This window comes from Neopelma chrysocephalum, unplaced genomic scaffold (assembly GCF_003984885.1).
Source record: "Neopelma chrysocephalum unplaced genomic scaffold, ASM398488v2 Primary Assembly neopelma1_26, whole genome shotgun sequence".
Lineage (NCBI taxonomy): Eukaryota > Metazoa > Chordata > Aves > Passeriformes > Pipridae > Neopelma > Neopelma chrysocephalum.
Genome location: NW_020897695.1, coordinates 20,136,880 through 20,159,581, shown reverse-complemented (window position 1 = coordinate 20,159,581; position 22,702 = coordinate 20,136,880). Strand labels below are relative to the sequence as shown.

The following is a 22,702-nucleotide window of genomic DNA, read 5'->3' as shown; positions in this document are numbered from 1 at the left end:
GAGTTTGTACAGGGTTTTAAAAATATAATTGTTTCCCTGTTTTTCAACACAATTTGATTGGAGGAAAGATGTCTTTTGGTAAATTTATGGTTGAATTGAGTGGGATTCTTGAGATAGCAAGAAACTAGGCTTGATGACTGAGGACATCCCTTTCAGGTTAATGGATATAGCCCATACATACTGATAAGCTATAGATAAATGACTTCTGGCTAATGTATTAAGCCATGTTAAACCTGATAGGGAGTAGTCTTGAAAACTCCTTAATTTGGGTGGATGATGCTTCATGAAAACCTGTAAGAACTGCCATTTGATCTGCTGATGTTTAAAGTGTAGAAGCTGCAGCTTCATTTGCCTCCTTTGGGGTTAATGTGGGGTGTTGTATGAAGAGGTGCAATGGGAGACCTTAGATACAGAGGTCAAATGCTTTTTCTTTCAGGTCAAACAAGCCCCTTTGTACAGTGAAAACAGTAAAGGCTGGGAGGATATGGGCTTAAAGCAGACAACTGAAGCTGCTTGGGGATGCTGGTGAGTGTGATGCAGCATGAAGGGTAAGATATGACCTTGAGGAGTAGAGAAAGTTTCTTGGCCTCAGCACTGATGGAGTGATAAGCAGTTGTGAGACCAAGCACAGTACAGAAGGCAATTTCTTCTGCTTTGCTCATGAAAGCAATCATTGCATACAGCATTGTAATGAGACTAGACTGAGAATTCTTCTGCTTGGTGGCATGTAGAAATCTTATCCTTCAGGTATGTCCCCGTGAGACCCATAATGAGTGGTTAACCACATTCAGGTGAAATGAGGCAACAGTGTTCTCCATGTGAACCTAGAGTACAAAACTGTCTCTTTTTTGATAACTTTGTTTTCTTGTTAGAGATGACAATCTAAAAAGTGTGACACATACTATGTGTGGCTACCAGGACAGAGAGGAATTTTCCCTGGGGTGCCCCTCACGGAGTTTCTATATTATTTCTCTGAAGAGCCTGTCCCCCTCACAAAGACAGTACTATTGCAGGAACTGAACAGTTTATGAAGGCTCACCAGAACACCAAACATCTTTCTAATTACTTCACTGCATGCAGGATAATTATAGAAAAAAAAGGATGAAAGCCTAAATGAAGTACAGAGGCCCGTGAAAAATGCCACCAGGTCAAACATTGCTGCCATCTCCTCCTCCTTTCCTACTGACCTGTCCTTTCATCTCAGCATTAAATGCCCACTTCCTTTAAATAGCTTTTTACCCTAACCAACTCTCCTAATTAACAAAGCTTCTTGAACTTCATTTTTGTTGACTGCCTGCAACAGAAAGCTTTAATGCTTTGTTCCTTGTAACTGAGTAAGCTTTCTGTGCTCTGCTTGCATTGCTTCAAGCAGCCAGGCAATGGTCATCTACCCTGAAATGCTAACTTGGCTTTTTCAGCCAGAAACAAAGCAGACTCCGTGAGTTTTGGGTGTAAGATGGGTGAAGGAGAATAGTCACTGTAAGACATGGACTGTAAGGGAGAGCATGTACTTTATATCAGTAAACACAAACAGGAAGAATTCTGCCTTATTTATCCGCAGACTGAGAAAGCTCCTTGATATTCTTCCTCCTCAGCAGCAAATGACAGCACAAAAAGTGGTCGCATTATTAATTTAGATGAATAGTAGCACACATCCCTGCATTATATAATTATTTCATTAAAGTGAAGGATCAGTTTAAAACATCATTAAAATCTAACCAGCAGAAAATAATATGATTCCACAGACATTTGATTTAATTAAAACCTGTGAATTAGGAATATTGAAATGTGTATTAGCTCTAGAAGGTCTCTTTGAAAGCAGCATCACTGGTACCTTTCCCCTCCGTGTGTGGTGCTTCTCAGAGCAGGGGGTAGCAGACAGGTGCAAGGAGTTCCTGGGATCCCAACTCAGTTAATGATCAGTGAAGCCAGCAATAAAGGTGGCCTGCACACAGTTGTTCAAAACATCCTTGAATTAGTCAAGCAGGGTTTCCACATTATCAAAATAAGTATTACTCATTCAATTCAGTCTCGAGAGTCAAAGAACCAGATTGATTCTCTGAACTTTGAGAAACAATGGCTCCCAGCCAAAGCCCGCTGAAATCAAGACAAAGATCCCCTGCTGAGTTCAATAGCTTGCTGGATCTCACCCAATGCAAGTAATTCCGTTTTTTTTCTGGAGTGAGTTTCTTTTTCCTGTGGCAGCTTCACACAATATTTTCCATTGTGGTTACCTTCATTTGTACACTGCTGTTCTTTGACTTACAATTTCAGACTCATATTAGTTCCAGTATTTTATCATTTTGCATTGTAAGGATAGTTTTCTCCGTGGTTTCACAGAGTGAATTGACCTAGTTAAAATTAAAGGTTACCAGCATAAATTAGATTAGGTTGGTCTGGTGGACTGAAAAAGCACTGTAACATGCTGTGTTTGTCTTTATTTCTGTCAGTAAGAATGGCTTGGTGAAAAGACTGCTATTAGAGCTACTTGGTTTACACTGTTATAATTGCAGGTCTAATGGTATCCTATTAGAATGCAACAAAACTGAGTGATCAGTTATTTCAACTAGAAATATAGTAATTCCACTTTATTTTTAGCTCTGAGATTTCACATTTCATTTGAAATGTATATGAATCTGGTTAGTAATAAAGTAATATGACTTACTGACAGTGAGGATATTTCTACCTTCTTAAGACCATCTATACTGTGAACTCTCAAACTCAAGATAAAACAAAAATTTCTTATCCCAAACTATGGAGATTGCAAGAAGTGGATAACTTGCTAACCATATTTTAGCACAAGCACAAGATCTCTAATTCATGAGCTGTGGATACAGCAGACATAGGAAGGGTGATTAATGTTACCAACCTCATCTACCAAAACCATATTAAGTCTGACTCTTTCTAGGAACAGTGCAAATACTTTGAAGCTGAGCTACTACCAGCTATCTCAGTCTTCTTACGCTTGCCCTTAAACCTGTGGGGTTTTTTGTACAGTGAAAAGCAGATTAATGTTTTCTTAAGAATGATATTTTCTCCTGTCAGTTCTATTGTTCCTGTAAATACCTCTCATCATTACTAAAAGAGGACAATAGTAGAATGGATATTCATCCTGAATAGAACCCAGAAGCACTTCACTTTGGGAACTGCATCACTTTGCAGGCAGAATCCCTGCAAATGTCAAAGCGAGGTCTATTAACAGTAATGCATAGATAATAATTAGTAAATAATTGATGTTGACATTGCTATTTGATGCTGTGTATGACTCTGCTGTGTGCATGGTAAGCTGAATGGTTGGCTCCACTGGTAAAATCTGCACTGCTTTTTGGCTTGTTGATATCCAGCTATTTGTCATTCCACTACCTAATGAATGGGTGTGTAAAGATTGCCATGCTGAGCTGCAGGTTGCCAACACTTCCATGATATATGGGAGAAATTCCCCACGACTGTATCAGACCATAACTGTTTCTTATCAAGCCAATTTTTAACACAGCTGCAGCCCAAAGAGACTCTCTTTTGGATCCTATTTTCAATGGGGAAAGTGTTATTGTTTTAAACCTATTTTCTGCTTTTTTCATGCTTTGCTGTTTGTTTCTAAGAATTCATCCTATCTGTCAAAAAATATGCCTGGGAATGGTTTTTGCATGGATTGTAGAATGGTTTTGTTATTTTTGGAGCTATGGCTGCATTATGGCTGTCATCTTAAAGGTATTGGGACACTTCAGATCCATTATTTTCTTTCATGTTTGTGTATAGTCAGTTGGTATTTTGAAAAGAGAAGAGGGAGAAAGGAATGGGATAAGTGAAGATGAAAAGACTTGGGACAATTAATAGGGAAACATTTTCTCACTTTTTCTTTTAGAGGAACCCATCTTGTGTTTGTACCATTTCTGTGTGGCTGCAGCAGAAAGTTTCTGCTTCTCCATGGGGTTTGCATAATCTTGGGTTTCTACCTTAAATGTCTCACCAGTTTAAGCTCCTGGGACATCTCTATGTGAATGCTATGTAGTCCTTACTATCAGAGAGAAGCACTAATGAGATACTTGCCCTTCATAGCATCCAGCGTTGTGTAGCAATGGTTGCTACAGAGTGCCTGGTAAGATTATCAGCTTCCCTTGGCTTTTGGTAGGACCATTTTGTTTCCATCCTTGCATGCTAGCAGTGTTATTTACCCTTGCTACATTCTGCCCCCTATGCTCCAGAAACAGCTTTATTTCTAACTCTGGGTGCACACTGCCTCTTCAATATCAGCAAGCCTAGAAAATCCAAGTCTTCTTTCCTAAAACATAAAGACAACCCTGAAGCATGCTCATAGAGGGGTTTCTCAAGGCTGAGTTTGCTTGAAGAGGAAGCATTACAAGAAATGGGCATGGGAGCACAAATACAGATTTTAATGATCAGGCTTGAAATTGACTGAGGGTCAGGAAAATGTGTGCTAACATAAGGCAAGTTGTGCTGATGAAAAATGTAGCATAGTTGAAAATAGAACAGCTTGAAGGTTATTTAACAATGTACTGCACACTGCAGTGGTTCAGAACAGCCAGGAAGGAGTGTTTCAGATAATAAATGCTGTAGTGGAGTTTAGGTAGGTGTGAGATGTTTGTCTGCACTAAATAGCATTAGCAGCTTGTTAAGGCCAAGTGAAAAATAAATCACTGACTTCAACAGACTTTACTGTTTACTAAGTCCTTACTTTTAGATTTACACAGTGAACTGGACTGCCAGAATGCACCTTGAGTTAGTGAGCTGGTACTCCCCAGCTGAAGGATTTAGCTTGATTCGTGTGATAAGCAGTATGCACACTTAAAGAAAATCAAGGTATTTCCTCGTGCAGGGCCTTACAGGTTTCAGTGCGTTCATGCATGCTCCCTTTTGCACTATTGCCAGGGAGAAACTCCTGGCTCTGGTCCTCAAGTTTCCTGAAGAAGGTATAGCAGATGGTTGGAGTAATTTATTCCTTCTGAGGTTGAAAAAATCCCACTACCTAGTATCTCCACTGAAGAGATGTCATACCTATTGAACTTACAACCATTTGGGCTTCTTTCTTCACTCTTGACATAGAAATCACCACACTGTTCGTATTCCAGCAAGCCTAAAGATTTCTTGTCCACAGCCTCTCAAGATCCATTTAGACAGCGAAACCTATTCAGATGCCAGCACTCATATTAGTACTGCATTTTGTGCTTGAATGGTTTAGCACTATGAAACTTAACTCTGAGGCAAGTACTTGAAAACCCTGCCCAAGGGGCAAAACCTACATTCAACCTTCTGTATTCCTCATTTGCCTTCCTTGACTCATCATCTCTCCTGAAAATTTCCTTGCCTGTCAGTTCATAACCTCACGTGAGCATATGCTGGACAACCTTGTACAGAGTTTAAAGAACATGAGTCATGACTGTGCTATACCTCATGCTGTCTATGCCAGACAGATTTGCAGATCTATCTGCCCTATATTTTTGTCTAAGCTGCGTATCGTATGCCATCAATACTGCTTCACAACTTTAGTTGGTAGTTAGACTTTGAAGGGCTTAGGGTCACCCACTGGGCATATTTGAGGATCATCACTCAAGTGAGAAGGAAAGGTTATTCATCTACCACCACTAAATTTCTCTTCTCTGTTCTAGTCTCTGAGGAATTTTCAGGAAGCCAGGAGATATGCTTGATTCCCTCTTTTTGTTTTGTATGCAGCCGTGGTAGTGGAGTAGTAAGCAGTAGTAAAACATGGGAGAATAGGTGGATGGAGATGCCACTGGTGGTACCATTAAGGCAAATATTCCCTGACTAACTGTGTTGTGTGTGTGTGACTGTAGATGGAGACAGCACATCTCAAAGACAGTTGATTAAAGGTTAAATAATTTTCCTTTTCATAACGGACCACATGAGGCTTTCTAAGGTTCCCACAATAGACTGTGTGAACAACATCACTGCACAGTTCTTCTAGCGGCCCTAGATATTTTCCATAATTGAAAATGGCTTGTTTTACAGATCAGATGCCTTATTAGTATTGCTATTATTTCTTGTCATTCTGACATCAGTTGCATTTTATCCCTTGTGATTTGTAGAATATATCTAGTGTTGATTTTTTTTTTCAGTCCAGCAACAGCTTAATCCTCTTCCCATCTCATTAAATATGAGAAAATTGAGATTGCTTGGGGGACATTAGTTAATAAACCCATTGCCTATAATTCCCAGACTATTGATGCATTTTTCCATCTTTACTTAATGGGATGTTATTTCTTACATTGAAATATGCAAGCTATAGTGGTGGAGAAATGCTACAGATAAATTTACACTGAAGGAAAAAAAACAGGAAATGGTTACTATTTTAAATGAAGAAAGAAAATCCCTATTAGGCAACTTCATTTTTTTTTGTTTGACTTAAAGGTGAAATCTAAAACCCAATTCTCCACTTGCACTGGTTTTATATTTGTCCCATTGACTTCAGTGGAATTAGTCCTAATGTACACTGGTATGAGAAAAACTGGATCACTGAGGTCTCATTATTTCAGACTGTAACCAATGACCTGTTAGAGCTTTTAATTCTCTGGCTAGAAGGATGCTGTAAAGGTTGAGAGGTTGTTCATTGCACAGACAGGAAGATGAGATAAGACAAAGCAAAAATAAAGTGCTTCAGACTATTTCATTCCAGGGGGCTTGTCCTCACAGGCCACAGGGGATTGCCTTGCATTTCCATTAAGACACCATGTTCTTGGAATTGCATTTTCTAGACTTTTTTTCTGGAGTGCTAAGAGAGCTCGCTGACAGTGCCCAGATTCACAACATACTCCTGACGGTGATCAGGATTAGTTCTTAGTCTCTGCCAGCATCCTTTTCCTCTCCTCATCCCTTTTATTTTAACAAATAGGGAGAATAACCATGTTTTTAAATCAAGTGGCTTCTCTGTGGAAGAAATTAATGGTGAGCAAAGAAAGAGCAAGTAAGCACTGACAGGAACACATAGACATTCAGTTAGAGCATCCTTTTTTCCATTTGCAGTTTACCGTACAGCCTAATAAAGACTCTGGAACAAAAAGCAGTTTGGTATATTACATATCTATATATCAAGTACAGCTGGCTTGCTCAATCTCAGTGATAGCAGGCAGCAGCTCTTGGTTCTGTGCTTGGCCATAATGGGAGAAGCACTACCTCTTCTTCTTCCCCTACCATTCCTCTGGAGCAGGCTCTCGCTTTCCCAAAGGACACAAACTGCCCCACACCACTACCACTCTATGGCTTGGAGGCCATCAGTGGTACACATATCACCACTAGCAATCTCTGTTTCAGTCCATTTCCACCTTTGTGCACCATAGTGCTTATGTCCACCATGCTCTGTTGCACCATGTATTTCTCTTCAGAGTCTCATCCTACTCCGTCTCACCCTCTTGTGGCTTTCAGATACTCCTGACAAAATCTTACTTGTTTTTTGTCTCTGATTCTGCCTGGCCAAAGATAGGTTGCTTTATCTGATCTACCTGTTTCCTACATGTGCAATTCAGCCCTGCCCTCCTCCCCTGGCAGATTTGATCATCTGCCCAGACCTTTTCCTTCTGTCTCCTTACAAACCATTTGCAGGTAGCTTGGAATGTTACTGCTCTAATTTGACAGTGTTTCGTGCTTACTGTGCTCAGGTCTGAGGCAGCACAGACTACATCTAACTTCAATAGCATGTGTTTAGACTTCTAACTATTCACTGAAATCAATAACAGGAGCCCAAATAGGAATTCAAAGCCTAAATGTTTCATTGGCAATGAGCTTTGGTCCTATAACAGTACTCTGAATGAACTTAACCTTCCTTAATCCTTCCAGCAAGCCAATGTTTGTCCTTTCACCATGGACTGCAAACAAAGAGTTTGCATTTACAAATGATCCATCTTGCAGGAAAAAAAAAATCCCTCTGAGCTCCTGAGTTCTCTAACACAAAGCATTAGTACCTTTGCTGAGGGGGTAAAACCTCAGTCTTGATTGAGAAAACTGAACAAAAAAGCATTTGATCTGATTGACACAGCTATTCTGGTTGAATTGGGTAGTATGTTTAATCAATAAACTTTGTCCTTTAGAATACTAATGCTTATCTTGTAGTTGCTGCTTCTCAAAATACTGTTTGCTATGGAATTATTACTTTAATATGATGGACAAATATCTGACTCCATCAAGAAAGCCTGAAAGTCACAGGGTGTTAACAGTGGGGCTGTTCTTTGGGAGCCCAGGTAGGGTAGCTTATAGATAATCACTCCATCCTTCATTTCTTAGCATATCTGTTAAATACGTTATAATTTCTTGTAAATGGTGTTTCAAGTGGCCACAGATTTCTAGTGTGCTAGTATATAGTGAGTATGGTTACCATGGACTCTCATTTGGAGGTCTCAAAGTACAGTCCAGTAAGCAGTCATCCTGTTTCAGTTTAGTGAGTTTTACTTAATGTCACTAGTTATGGAAAACTGACCTCTTCATGCACTTTTCAGACATTAATGAAGATTGATGGATGTATTAGAATACTAAAAGACAAATTGGGTTACATCTTTTTGATCAGTGCCTCTCAGCTCAATAACATCCTTCCACAGAAAAACTAAGTTGTAGGAGGTATAAACTTTTACATTATCATTGGAAATAGAGCTACTATGTCTGGATCATCCCTCTAAACCTCCACAGACACTTACTGAAACATAATTATTTAGGATGGAGGCGTTGGTGTTAATACGCTACTGGATTTGGAGTAGGTTGTTGAAACTTCAACGAGTCCTTAGTCGTGTTTCATTTAAAATCAATCACGATGAGTAGTTAGTGGTGCAAGTCATGAAAAAAATTTAGTCTTTATTCTGGGAAGTTGGGCAATAATTTAACCATTATTCTGCCAAGAGATACACCTTTGTTTAAACAGCTAGATAGTTAGAAAAAATTGGTATTCCTTTTTTTTTTTTTTTAAACACACCCTGGAAAAACAAACAGCTTTGAACAAGATATGGAAGCTACAGAAATATAACATTATGTTTGTCTTGGCTGGTTATTGCTGCATTCATGAATATTTTTCCTACCTATTTTTAAATGAATAATGCTAGTGTGGTTTCTCAACATATACCAATTATGATTTTGAAAGGCTTTAGACATTTACTGAATATTTTAGGTAATTTAAAAGGGCTTTCTTTTACTTACTGACAAAGGTTAGTACCATTTACATAATTATAAAGAAAAAATTCTCAAAATATATTTGAGGTGATCCGATTCTTAAAATACAGAGTTTGGAAAACAACTATGAATTTGGCTAATTTTTAATAGCCTGTGAAGAAGGTAGTGGAATATTTTAATAAAGAGAAAATTGTAGTAATTCATAATTATTTACAGTTCATGTGGGGAAGCAATGAAAGTATTGTATTTGTTCATAATAAAGTTATTACCTACTTCACATGCAGCCCTTGTGGAATTGAGTATTTCTCAATAGTATTAGATTAGAAACAACTGTTTCAACATAAACAAGAAAGCGTTCAATAAAATCAATTTATAAGTACTATATTCTTTAAAAATATTCACCAGTCTTGGTTCAAAAGAAATAATGTCTAGAGAATACATGCATCTATACGCACTGTGGGTGCCCCCTAGGAATTTTTATATCTGTTACTCAATTTGAAAAAGAAAAATTGACGAGGAGTGGCAGTCTCAAAAATAATGTATGCTTTTATGCTTCAGGAAAGAGAGGTGGCTGAGTAAAAGAAATATGTTAATATTGGCACCTCTAATGAGAGAAAGATGGCAATATTATTGAAAAACACCTAAGATTCCACAGAGAAGAAGGATATTAGGAATATTTCAGCTGCAGTGCAAGCCTTAATCAGATAAAATAAAGCTTCATTACTCCTACTGCTCCTGAAACTATTTTATTTTATTTTTAAATATATATATTTGTTTCTATGCACAGATTCTGGGAGGTCTGGAGTCGTAAGCTCTGAAGAGAGACTAGAATCAGGATGTGAAGGAAGGGGCTGTTTTCTACCTAGGGACCTTGCCTCCAACAAAAGCCTTATCTTATTTCTCTGCTGTGTCACCATGGCATGGTGCATGTGCTCTGCCTGCCTTGCTGTCAAGCTGCAGCACAGTGGATGGAAAGTGTTCATTTATTGCCTAGACAAGCTCTAAGGGGCTCTGTGGCAACTTGCACTTTTACTGAGAAAATGCCACATGCGGGGCTAAGTTCATTTGTACTCAAACTCCATTAAAGCTAGTGGGCTTTCCCAGGGGATGAAGATGGTTCCTTGAAGCTGGGTGGAAATGAAAGAAGACATCACTTAGGGGAGCCGAGATATGACTGAAATGAAATACAAAACTGTTTATTCCTAGGTCAGGAGATGGTTTTCTTTTTTCAGCTTATCTTGGCCTGGAAAGAATTTTATAGCATGGGATATCCACACCCTTATCTAGGCTAGATAATAAACTATGCACTAGGATGCATATACTTACAGACTGTGCGGCTTCCACTTCCTCCAGCCCATTGCTTCAATCTCACTCTTGCTAATATGTCTATTGGTTAAAAACAGCAGTACTTTTTCCTAGCTTTTCTTGCCCTAGCTGAGAAAAAAACCCCAAAACTAATGCTTTATTGGTTCTCAAGCTAAACTCGGTAGTGATGTGTGTGTTAATAATTAACTGAAACGTATTTTACAGCTAAGCCTAGACACACACCTACTGTTCCCCCCCACCAGGCTGACGGAGGCAGCATCTCATAGAATCACAGAACCACAGAATGATTTGGGTTGGAAGGGACCAGCAAAGATCATTCTGTCCAACCCCCCTGTCACCGGTAGGGACATTTTTCACTATATTGGATTGCACAAATCCCCACCCAACCTGGCCTTGAACACTTCCAGGGATGGGGCATCCTCAATTTCTTAGGCAATCTGTTCCAGTGTCTCGCCATCCGCACTGTAAAAAATTTTTTCCATATGTACAATATAACTCTACTCTCTTTCAGTTTAAAACCATTGCCCATTGGTCTATCACTACAGGTAAAAAGTCCATCCTCATATTTCTTACAAGCCACCTTTCAGTATTTGGAAGGTTGCTATGAGGTCTCCCCAGAGCCTTCTATTCTCCAGGCTGAATAGTCCCAACTCTACCAGCCTGTCTTCATAGGAGAGGTGCTCCAACCCTCTGAGAATCTTTGTGGCCTCCTCTGGACTCACTCCAGCAGGTCGCTCTCCCGCGGAGGGGAGTCGCCCCCGCGAAGCCCGTTACCGTCCCCTGGTGGCAGGTGCGGGGGCAGGTGCGGGGTACTCACCCCGCCGCCGCCGCCGCCGCCCCCTCCCGGCCGGGCAGGGCGCGGGGCGGGGCCGGGGCGGGCCGGCTCCGCTCCCCGCCCTCAGCCGCGGCGGGGTCCGGCTTCTTTGTGCCTTCCGCTCGGGCACCGCGTCGTCCTCCGCCTCGCCTCGACCTCGACCTCGGCTGTCGGCGGGGACTGGCGGGTCAGCCCGCCCTCGCCCTGCCGCGGAGCTTCCCCGCCTCCTCCCCGCCCTGCCGGCGCTCTACCCCGCCTCGTCAGTCTGCCCCCGGCGTGGGCTGCTCGTCGCCCCTTCCCCCGGGCTGCCCGTCATCCCGCCGTGCGCGCCACTGCCCGGAGCTCCCCCGCCGTCGGGGATGGCGGGGCTGGCAGTGCCCGTGCGCGCCTGAGCCCGAGCGGCGAACCCGCCGCCGCCGCGGGAGGAGGAGAAGGAGGAGGAGGAGGAGGAGGAGAGATGAAGCGCTTCCAGCCTGGGGTCGCGCTTCTGCTCTCGCTGCTGTGGGAGGTGAGATGGGCCGGGGAGGGGGCGCTTCCCTGCGGCAGCCCTGGGTTCACTCCGGGGGGATCCGCTGTCGGTCTCTGCTTGGAGCTGAGCGGCCGGCGGGGGGAGGCTGCAGCCCGCACCCAACCGGGGGGATGTGCGGGGGAGATGATTTATTTTGTGGTTAATGCCTTTGCCGGAGAGGGGTGGCTCTACGGGCTCTCGGGCAGTGTGCGGTCAGCAGTGCGTGGGAACGGCGGGGAGGTGCGGGCTGGGCTGGACGAGACCCGGCGGGGCTGCGCTGCCCGCGGGGGCTGCGGTGCGGTGGTTTACGGGCTTAGCGGCGGCCGGGCTCACCTCCTGTCCAGTGTCTTATTGCGGGATCAGAGGAAGATTATCCGCGGTGTGATGGAGCAGAGTAGCGCGGGAACCGTAGGCAGGGGCACAGGCTGCTGGAACCTGCCCGTTCCCAACAGGCTGGCTGACTCTCCAAGGGTTTGAGAAAAGTGCATCTCTTGTTTTCATTTTAAGTGTCCTTTAGTGGGCAAAGTGTCCATTGCGAGGTAGATAAGAGGTGCGGCGGCATCAGCTCAGGAGGAGCCGTGGCGGCACTGAGCAGCGTGGTTAAACTTCCAGGAAAGCCTGGGTAGCGCAGCTTGTCGTAGTAACAACAAAAAAGGAATTAGGATCTTTCATTAACTGGAGTAGGTATTTGTCCCACGCAGTTACAGAATCATAGAATAGTTCGGGTTGGAAGAGACAAAGATCATTTAGTTTCAACTTCCTTATCATGGGCAGTGATGCCACTCACTAGATCACGGGATTGTGGAAACCAGCTCTTTTTTTTCAGCAGGCAGATCCACAGATGTTTTCTGGTGGCGAGCTATCACTTGGTCTTTGGTTTAACCTTGGGGCTGGGGTCAGGCTGGGTGGCCACCCTGGGACAGGTTCATGGCGGGCACCCTGCCATGTGCAGCTCCCGGTGACAGCGTGCTGGAGTCATCGCCAGGACATGTGCGGTGGCAGCGTGCAGGGGTGACTTCGGAAGCACCAGTGGGCTTGTCTTAGGTACATCTCTACATTTATAAAGCCCAGAGGTGGTGTAGCTAAAAACGTCAGAGGTGGAGAGCTGTGTTGCCTCTGTGATGGAGCAGTTTAGACAGAAAATGAAATATTTCTTTTTAAAAAACAGCATACCACCAACCCCATACATGGAAACCAGAGTGCTGGCTGTGTAATTACTGCTTTCAGTAATGAATATAATTCATGAAAATTATGTTTACTACATGTTTATGCCACCTACGTAGATGAATGATTTCTGATGTGTTGCCCACTATGTCATCCAGCATCGTCCCATTAAAACACTCAGATCAAAATCACCACTTAATGTAAATAAATGTAACTCTTTACAAGTTAATTGGTCTGCATCTCGTTACCCCGGCTGTAAACCTGGCCCTGATTCTGGTCCACAATTGCTCTTGACTCTGCAGAAGCTCTTCAGAAAGCAGGAATAGCAAAATGTCAATTAAATGAAACGAATTTCCCTGAGCGATTCTGTTCATCTGAGACTGTGAAAGGTTTCGCCCCTCCAGGATCTGTTTGATTAGATGTCTCTGGTCTCTTAATGTGTATTCTGCTGAAAAAGATCCTTAGTGCCTGAAAAAAGTAATTTGCATAAATCCTCTTTGGATGTAGCCAATGTTGCTGTTATTTAAGCTTTTGTACTGGTTTTAATTGTGGGGTTGTTTCCTTTTAATCTAGAATGTTTGTTTTGCCATCTGGTTTTGTGAATTTTTTTTTTTTTGGAAATGCTTAGGATGCCTATTAAAATGAGATGTTATATAAATAAAGTTGTATTCTACAGGAAAAAAAGGCCCAGAAACAGGGTGTTGGGGGTTTAAATAACTTAAACAGAGACATCTGGTTGTTTTGAAGGTTTTTAATATATGAAACTTTCACTGTCTTCTGTACAAAATTCTGTCCTGGATATTATCTGAAATAGCGTTGCTGCAATTGTTTTAAATCTATTTGCAGCTTCAATATGATCTTGGTTATTATTGAACAAAGCATGAGCTGAGGAATATGTTTTTCGTTCATCATTTTGCAAAAAGCTTTGACTGTTACCTAAATACTATGAAGAGGAAGCCATTTAGTCCTTCAGAGCAATTTGCAAGTTAACTGATTCTAACCAAGTTTTCCTTGGTTAAATGACACAAAATACATGTTGCAAGATGTTCTGCATGCAAAAACACTGTTTCTGGTTATATTGATAAAGGAATAAACTGCTTCACAAGTAAGCATACATTAAATTCATGGTGGGTGTGAGTTTGGTTGTGGCGAGCATGTGTGTTTGTGGCTTTCAGGTTGAAGCCTAGTCGGTAGCTGACTGTGCCAGATTCCCACGAGGAAGTGATGGTTTGCTGTTCCTGGTTTAAAAGCAGAAGGTTCAAAAGAAAGACTGAGGGGCAGGGGAAGGCACTTGCCATGTGCTGGTGGGTTAGTTTCACAAAGGTGACTAAAGGCATTGCTATCGAAGCAGCATTTACATGTAAGAAATTGCTGGCTCTTGATGGTAGGGTGCCAGTCCTTTCTCTAGAAGAGCTTGAGATACACTAATTACAGAAACACTCAGAGCACTGGTGGTAGGAGAGGGTAATTAATTTTGAGTTTTCTGGTTTGATGAGGGTTTTTCACTGTAAGCACAAAGATCGTGATGGAAGAAAAATCTCCAGCCCCAGCTTCCAGGAAACTGCTCTGAGAAGACCTTGTTGGGGGAGAAAAGCCAAAGATGCCATGGGTTTTGCTCACAACATAATTGCAGTTGAACAGTTTAACGAGGAAGCCAAAATGAGGTGGATAACTTGACAGGTAATTTTGGTTCCTGCAGGAAGAAATGAAGACTGTTGAATCTTTATCTGTCATTTTCAAGTTAATTTGGCTACTTGGAGGTAGCAGTGTGTTATTAACTGCAGTTGCTTGAAATGCCCTTTTCCACACGGAGCCTGGATGTCTGGTATGCCAGTGGTACCACGTTATGTGATTTCAGCATTCACAAATAACCAGTGGTCTTGCTAGCACGGCTTTTGGTTCCATCAAGAGGACTGTGTTTTGTCTCAGTGGCTCTCAGTTTTATGGAAAACTTTGAGGAGGTCCTTAAAGTGATGTCTGTTTTGAGTATATATATCAAGATTTTCTGCTTCTCTTTTATTGGTGATCCCAAGGGCTTTGGCTGTCTGAGCTTAAATGTGACTTTAATGAATAGTGATATCTTTGGAATGGGAAAAAATAAAACTAAGCAGGCAGTCCCCCCACCCCCTTGACGATGAAGCGAGCTTATTTTCAGCCAGAATGAGGGCATCAGAGTGTCTCTGTGGGGCTTACTTCTCAGACTGAGTACTTGCTTTCTCTCCTACCAGCTGCAGAAGTGCTGGATGGAGGAGAGCTCAGTGGCTGAGACTCAGCTCAAGGATGTGGAAGCTGAATGGAGCTGTTTCAACCCAACAGAGGACCCTGTCTGTGCTGCAGTGGTAATAAAGGTGTTTTATTGTTACTGCTGCAGAGTAGCTTGCTGGGTAGCCTCAACTTCCAAAATAATTTCGGTACCTAAGCCTCTGGTTGGCCCATATGTTGTGTCTAGAGGAATCTAGGAGCAAGTGCAACTGAATATTTAAGTCAAGCTTTTTAATGCTCTCGATTAAGATAAGCTGACACCTACAGTAGTCACTGTAGGAGGTGTGAGCTGTGGGTGAGAATCCCTCCGCAAAGGTTTCCACCTGGCTGTCCAAAATCGAGAATATCACTTTTGGATATAGTGGCATTGATATTTCTTCACACTGAGTTTCTCATTACTGAGAATTCTAGTGTGGATGCTGATGGAAACTGATAATTGGATGATTGAAAAAAGTGATCAGATTAGTCCTTTTCTTATTAATTTGTCAGATGAAAGATAATGCATAAGAGCCGAGTGCCTTTTTTAAAAGATTAAGAGAATGGACATGTCATAGGAACAGCAAAGTGTGTTATCTTGAAGGAAAATTCAAATACTCCCGACAGTCTGTCATACAAGATTTGTTTAAATAAAAGCAAAGTTGGCTGGTGGTTCTCAGTTGGGTAACTGATGTGTTGAGCTTTTTAGTATTGTTTTTGTAAGTGGACTTCAATAGGACAGATTTTATCAAATCAGAGAAACCTAAAATTTCTGTCCTTCCTGAGGAGGTTTGTGTTAGGTTTGTTTGTGGTTTTTGTTTGTTGTTTGTTTTTATAAATCCTTGTAGGAACAAAAACATTAAGATAAGCAAACTTACCATTCTTGAAGAAAAGACCCACACATTTTGATCATAGTAGGCACAGGCAGAGTTGAAAAAGTTGTGAGGATTATGGGGACCACCCCGCCCACTGCATCTCCTGTTTCTGGCATTTTTTTCTATCCATTAGCGGTTGGGTTTTCCTTTATATATATATGTGTTATAAGAATGTATGTACCCTTGAATGTATGAATGTGCGTGCACACCATGGTTGTTGTCTCTATGATGTCCCTCTCTGTGGAAGCCCACTGATACTGTCCTATTGATGTTTTAACTCTTGTGGGTGTTGTGTCAGTGGGGGTTGGGAAAGAATAAGGGGAGAAGTCTATCCCAAAAATTCTGCAAGAGAATTGTTGATGTAAATGTGTCCTCCAACCCTTTCCTGCTTCTTGGTTTTAGCTACATAATGCACTTAGCAGCTTAAACAATTTTTGGTGTTTTTTTTCCTTACCGTCCTCTAGCTGGTTGCAAAGGAGCTCCTGCATTGTTGAGTGAAGGCAGGAAAGAACTTACTTATGATTTATAGTTTGAGGATCCAACTGGTGCTGGCAAGTCTTCCCTGTCTCTTGACAGCAGGGAGATGGGCTGTGATTTCCCAGCGGGAGGACTGAGCTTGCACACTTTTCTCACTTTGCTCCTGCTGAGGAGGAGACAAATTCGTGTTCACTGTGGGAAGGGAATGGTGGCTGAGTGCCATTTACATTCTCTAAGGGGAGATGCAAATAGCTGTGAGATGCAGTGGGTTTTTTTGGGCTTAGTTGTTTTTTGTTTTGTTTTTGTTTGTTTGTTTGTTTGTTTGTTTAAATTAGAAAAAGCATCTATAAAATCTGTTTATATTTTTACAGCAGTCAAAAATATTTATCACTTTCCGTTATGCTATCTCCATAAAAGGGAAGTCTTCTGACTCTCTTTTCTCTTGGTACTTTCCACTCAGCTAATGAAGATGGCTGAAAGGATGTGTTAAACTTGACCAAAGCAAACCTTTAGACTTCAGGTGCTCTTTTAAAGTGGGCTTAGCTAAAGTCAGTGAAAAATGGCTGAATGGAAACTTTGGTTTAATACAAATTTATTTTTGTTTACTCCACTAGAAAGAGTCTTAGGAAAACTGGAATGAGTATGCCCATGTATAGGCTTGCTGTGGTCATCTGTCTAGGCTGAGTTTACAGGCAGGAACAGATTAATGCTTGAGTGTATGCTACAGAATTTAAAGCAAAAATTTGTATCTTGCTGGGACTTCAAATTTGTTGTGATATAAAGTAAAATCCCTATGAAAAATCATTACAGAAATCTAGCACGTTTTACATTTTGGGTCTAATTTTCGAAGATGCTGTGTTGCTTTGTATCCTCAACAATGCAGGTGTTTCCAGAGTTTGTTTTGCTGGAGTTTTTGTTGAAATCTTGTTAGTTTGTTATGGCAAATATAAACTCTCTTTAGACTAGCAGGAGGCAAAGCCTTTTGAAAACAATTGTGTTTTCTTTGCCTGAATAGTGCTTTTTGGAAAACGAATCTTAGGTCTGTCTGAAGTCTGGTGACACAGCCTGGGACCTTGGGCATTAAATAGCACTTTCAGGACAAGGGAGAGCTAAGGTCTTAAATAACGGACATTATCACTTTCTCGATATCAGTATGGTAATATATGAGATGGAATGCCATGCCTGGTATTTCAGGAGGGTGTGAGATGGGGGTCTGGGTTTGTTGAATGCTTTTTTTCCTTTTTGAGAACAGTGTATCTTGACAGGTGTCTCACATATTAAGTGAAAGAGTTTAACTGGTGAGTTAAAAATGTCTTTCTTCTCAAATGTGTCTTCAGCTTCGTGCTAAATAGTTGTTAACTGAACCTGTGTTTTAAATAGCTCAGCTAAAAAATCTCTTCCTCTTTCTCAATGACTCAGCTTTCAGTCTGGTAAATTTTTAAAAGGAAAGGAATTGACAAGAAGTGGTTTCTAACCTGTATCTCATCCAGTGAAGGCACAGGTTATTGCTGGCAAGCGTAGTCTCTAATGCATTGTTTTATGATTTCCCCAGGTCTAGTGACCATGCAGCCACAAAAGGATTGTATCAACCCACTGATGCTATGAATGATTAAGCCACCAAAAAGAGAATGGTGGGGGGGAAAGCATGAGGCAATAGTTTTCCATTGGTTCAGCAGGGGTTTGTGCCATGGTTGTAGTATCATGAAACTTGCTGCAAGAGAAGAGGGGGAATGTATGGCTTGGAGCAGGACTGTTCATTTTGGTAGCACACTTCTTATTTCAATACATTTGGTGTTTCCTAATGGAAACCATAAAATCCTCTTGTTTGGAAAAGACCTTTAAGATCATTAAGTCCAGTGGTAAACTTAACACAGCCACATCCACTGCTAAGCTGTGTCCCTGGACAAATCAAAGGCAATCATGCAGACCTTTGCCATACTCTGCTAGAAGGGAAAACTAGCAGAGTCTGATTTCCCTCACCCTCCCCCCCCCCCCGAAAGATGCCATTAGATGAGATTAACTTTTCCAGATGATGTCCTATCATTTTCCCAAATTGCTTGCCAAGTGTCTGTCGGAGCAGAAGTGCTTAACCAGGAGCTAATGACATCCCCAGCCTTTCCCATCTGTGGGGTGGGAGGGGGTCATGGCTGGAGACTGTCCTTCTGAAGAAGGTCCAGCATCAGTTGCAGCGTGGGAGGGTCCATTGTGCTCCAGTTCAGCCAGTGGGAAACTGCAAACACAGCAATCTTCTGCTGTACACTTCACTCCATCACTCTTGTTTGGAGGTCTGAAAGAAAAAACCTTGTCCTTTCAGTGGAAGTGACTGTGAAGTGATCTGGGCCTTAGTTTCAAATTTCAATGGCAATGGGAAATGGCCATTTGTGAAGGCTGATGAAGAGGGTTGGTGGGAGTGTGCCTATACTCCAGCCCTGGCTGCACTCGAGCCCTCTGTAAGCAGCTCATCCTTTCCAGCTGGAGTAGGAATGATGGTATGCCAGATGGCTTGGTCTCTCACCTCTGAAATTGATAGGCATCATGCAACTAAATAGCTGGCAATAGTTTTGAGGATGGATCCTTCCTTCTCAGGTCTTGTGCTGGTGGAATTAGAAGTGAGGATCATGGACCCCAAGTATGCAGCCAGTACCTCAACAAATCTGTCTTTCTAAGGCAATTCCATTTAATGTTTTCTTTATGCCTTTCTAGTTACATGCATTCCAGTCCATTTGGATCTTCCCTTAGAGCATGAAGAACTGGAGAACCTTGAAATGAAATTAATATGAGAGGAATGTGGACATGTGGGAAGGTGGCAAGAATCTCACTGACAGCAGACTGAAGACCATGGGCAGTGTGTGTTATACTTGATGTGAGAGGGGCGTTTTGTTGCACTGTTCATCCTCTTGGGGCTCAATGGCTCTGCCACCCAAGGGAAGATGATGCTTTTGTAGACCTACTCTGCTTAGCTTGGTCTTGCCAGCGGTGACAGGCTTGTGCCACTTTATGGTTAAGACCAGATAGTGTGCCTGTGATTTTTTTTTTTTTTGGCTGGCACAGTTGTGTCTTTCTGCATGCATGTCTGTGGATGTAGGTAGACCAACAAAATTATTTTGTGTGTCCTGGTCTGAGTCTTTTTGGGCAAGAGACTCTCCCTGTCTAACCAGAGAAGTCTGGGTGTTTATACATTGCTGGTTTTAGTACAGTCCCTTTAGTGTCAACACAACAGATTGATATTCAACTGTGCAGTCCCATTTAGGTATGACAACAGACAGTGTAAAGGGTCTGTACCTTGGGAATTGCTCAGGTTTAACTCAGTGTGTTATTTCTCCCAATATCATTAAATCTCTTCACTGAAGTGGATAGAAAACCTGTAAACATAGTAAATTCCTTTCTGCTTTCCTCATGATATATCTGTAAATGTGGAAAGTCAGAGCAGGCACTTCTCACGGTAGTGGAAGTGTAGTGACTGTGTGCTTCAGCTTTTGATGCAAGAACCAGGCAAGGATGAGTCAAGCAAGTATTTTCTTTCATTTCTGCTCCCTGGGGAGAAAAATGCATTGCTTATCGCTGCAGATAATTATCTCAATACTGGTGTGAGATCCAGGAATTCACTGCTGGCTCTCTTACAGTGTGAGTTCCCAGCTCAGGGCCCTACCTCCCTGCTGCATTTGGAGCCAGGGGTTTAACCCAGTACAGGAAGGGTAACGGGTATAAAAGTTCATGTTCATTTGTTCAACTGTCATTAAGTTTGGCAGGATTTCAATCCAAAACAGAGGAGGACCCACACTGTCTAAATATGGTGCCTTCAAATGGTCAGGTAGTTGTCTAGCCTAAAAAAAATAAAAGGACAGGAAGAGGAAGAAGTAAGAAGTTTTAGGTTACTTTTACATGGTTTGCTTTTCTTTTATGCTGACATAAGCTGCTCCTATCTTGAGTGTTCTTTTGCTTATCCCAAGCATATATCCCTAATGATAATCATGATTTTCAGTGGTTGAGCAGCAAAGGTGCTGAGGATGCCTGCTGATCCTGAGCTGTCAAGCAGTGCTGTTACTGTGGGTACTAACATGCGCAGTGGGGTTTGGTGTCAGGGACCCTGGTTCTGATCTGATCTGCTTTTTGACTAAAGCAACTCACATCTCCTGGCTGTGATGCAGAAATAATAATAACATATTGGATTGGGTTAAACCTCTTCAGAACTGGGTCATCCTGTAGTTTGAGATAGTATTGAAACAGCTTAATATTATCTTACACTTTTTTTCTGTAGCTGAAACAGTAGTGGTCTCTGTTCCCCAACTTGTGTGCTGTGTGTCCCTGCATAAAGCATATTGTGTTACACTAAGACTGGGGGTTTGCCTGCATATTTCTTAGGATGATGTATATATCTAGGAAAGTTAGGGAGCAGAGGAGGTGTAAGTGCCTAATAATGGCCAGGTACTACAAGTTGCATAATCTTGAGAAAAAGTTAAGGCAGATGCCTTTGGGTTTGAGTGTCAGTTGGAAGTGGTGAATTAAGATCGAAGTTGTTAGTCTGTTCTGTCTTCTGTTCCCTTGGTATTTACAGAACTATGTCTTTGGTTTTCAGCAATGTTAATACCTTGTTCTTGAGGAACTTCACAGTTTGGGGCTTTCCCATAATGCCAGCACCGTGCAGCTAGCAGAACTTTATGCTGAACTTGCAGCATGGTGATGGAAAGCTGTTTCAGGATCTTCAGATGATCTGTGGATCTTGGAGCTTCTATTTTCAAAAGTCCAGGACTTAAATTTTGTCTTCTTGCATGCTGTGGATAGTGCTTTTGATGCTGACTTCTTAAAACCTTGGGTGAATGTTAGGAAGTTGGGTCTTGCTACACCGTCTATGTGGCAATTGTCTGTGTAGGTATCTGCAGTGTTCCTAGAAGGCATTGAACAGTATCCTTAATATGCTGTAGGAGACACATTGGAGTATGCCCAAAACCTGGCTGGTGAAACTGCCCAGAGTGGCTATGCTGACCCACACTGCCAGCTCTGTGTGTGCCTGTCACAAGGCACCATGTGGGAGCACGTTTAGGTTGCAGCTTCACCTGGCTTTCCCTGTGGATGAAAACCACAGGCATGGCTGTGTCACAAAGCCGGGGGATTAGGATTAAGCTTGTTTTAATTCTGTAGTAATCTTGACTTCCTATTTTTATTGAAGCCCTAATGCTGGCCCCCATCCAAAGGCCACTAAAAGTCAATGGAGACATCGCACTTGCTTCTACTGAGTGCTGGGACAGGCTGCCTGGAGGGCACTGGGTGCCTTTGATTTTGGCATCTGAACCAGCCTGAGGTGCAGGTGATCTTTGCTCTGTGCAGCTTCTGGAGCACTGTGGGCAGGGATGGCGGTGTCTCCCCTGGGCTGAAGGCACATGTTTGTACATTGCTGGTTCTGAAAAGTCTGGTTGCTGAGGCAGCTCTTGCTGTCGCTCACCCGTGCACCTGCAGTAGCCGGCACATCCACCCATGGTGCTGCTGGTGGAGCTCTCCTTGGGGAAGCAGCTTCTTCAGCTGGTTGTGGTCACTGTCCATGTTGCATAAGGAGAAAAGCATTGTAGTGATTATATAAAAGATTATGTAACTGGGTAATTTGGTAATCGCCTCTCTGGTGAATGCTAAGAATAGCTTGTGAATATGCATTTATTTCTGTGATAGCCATCCACAGTGATTAAGTGCTGGAAACAGTGGGTGCTGGGCAGTGGCACAGGGTGAAATACTTGTGCCTGCGATGTGTGTGTTTGGACTGAGACTCCCCAGCTCCATCACTCCTGTGCTGCTCTGGTGAGACACATTAGCTCCTGTTCCCCTTGTCCCATAGTGTGGTGTGACCTGATCTGCAGGTATGGTGAAGGTATAAAACTGCTCTTGATGAGCCTGTGCTAGTTGTTCATGGCATCCTGATGAGGACATGCAGTGCATAGGCGGAGGAGATGATGGAGGTGGGAACACATGTTGCTTCTCCATGAATTTGGGCGGTTTCAGCTTTCTCTTGCTTCCCAGTGTATCTGTTTTTCATGCTGAAGTTGCCAGTACCACCTGCCTGCGCCCCCTCCCCCCCCCGCCCTTATGAAGTGTCTGTGAGGGGCTGGACAATTTCCAGGACCCTGGTGAGGAGCAAGGACCCTCCTAGGCTGGTTTGAGACAACTGAGAAGACCATGTGCGCTTCAGCC

At 42.5% G+C, this 22,702-nt stretch overlaps 1 protein-coding gene across 3 annotated transcripts in view; it reads left to right on the top strand.

Annotated features, from left to right (window-relative positions):
- Window positions 1–22,702, top strand: part of VOPP1 (VOPP1, WBP1/VOPP1 family member) — a 79,281-nt gene that overhangs the window by 5,685 nt on the left and 50,894 nt on the right. Inside the window, exons 1-2 of one of the 3 annotated variants that reach the window (XM_027675806.1) lie at window positions 11,326–11,771; window positions 15,164–15,274. The exons of 1 other annotated variant lie outside the window; for it this stretch is intronic. In XM_027675806.1, the coding sequence (XP_027531607.1) occupies window positions 11,721–11,771; window positions 15,164–15,274 (162 nt within the window). In that variant the 5' untranslated portion in view covers window positions 11,326–11,720. Of the gene's footprint in view, window positions 1–11,325; window positions 11,772–15,163; window positions 15,275–22,702 lie in introns of those variants that run through there. One more of the 3 variants, XM_027675807.1, reaches the window with a different exon arrangement.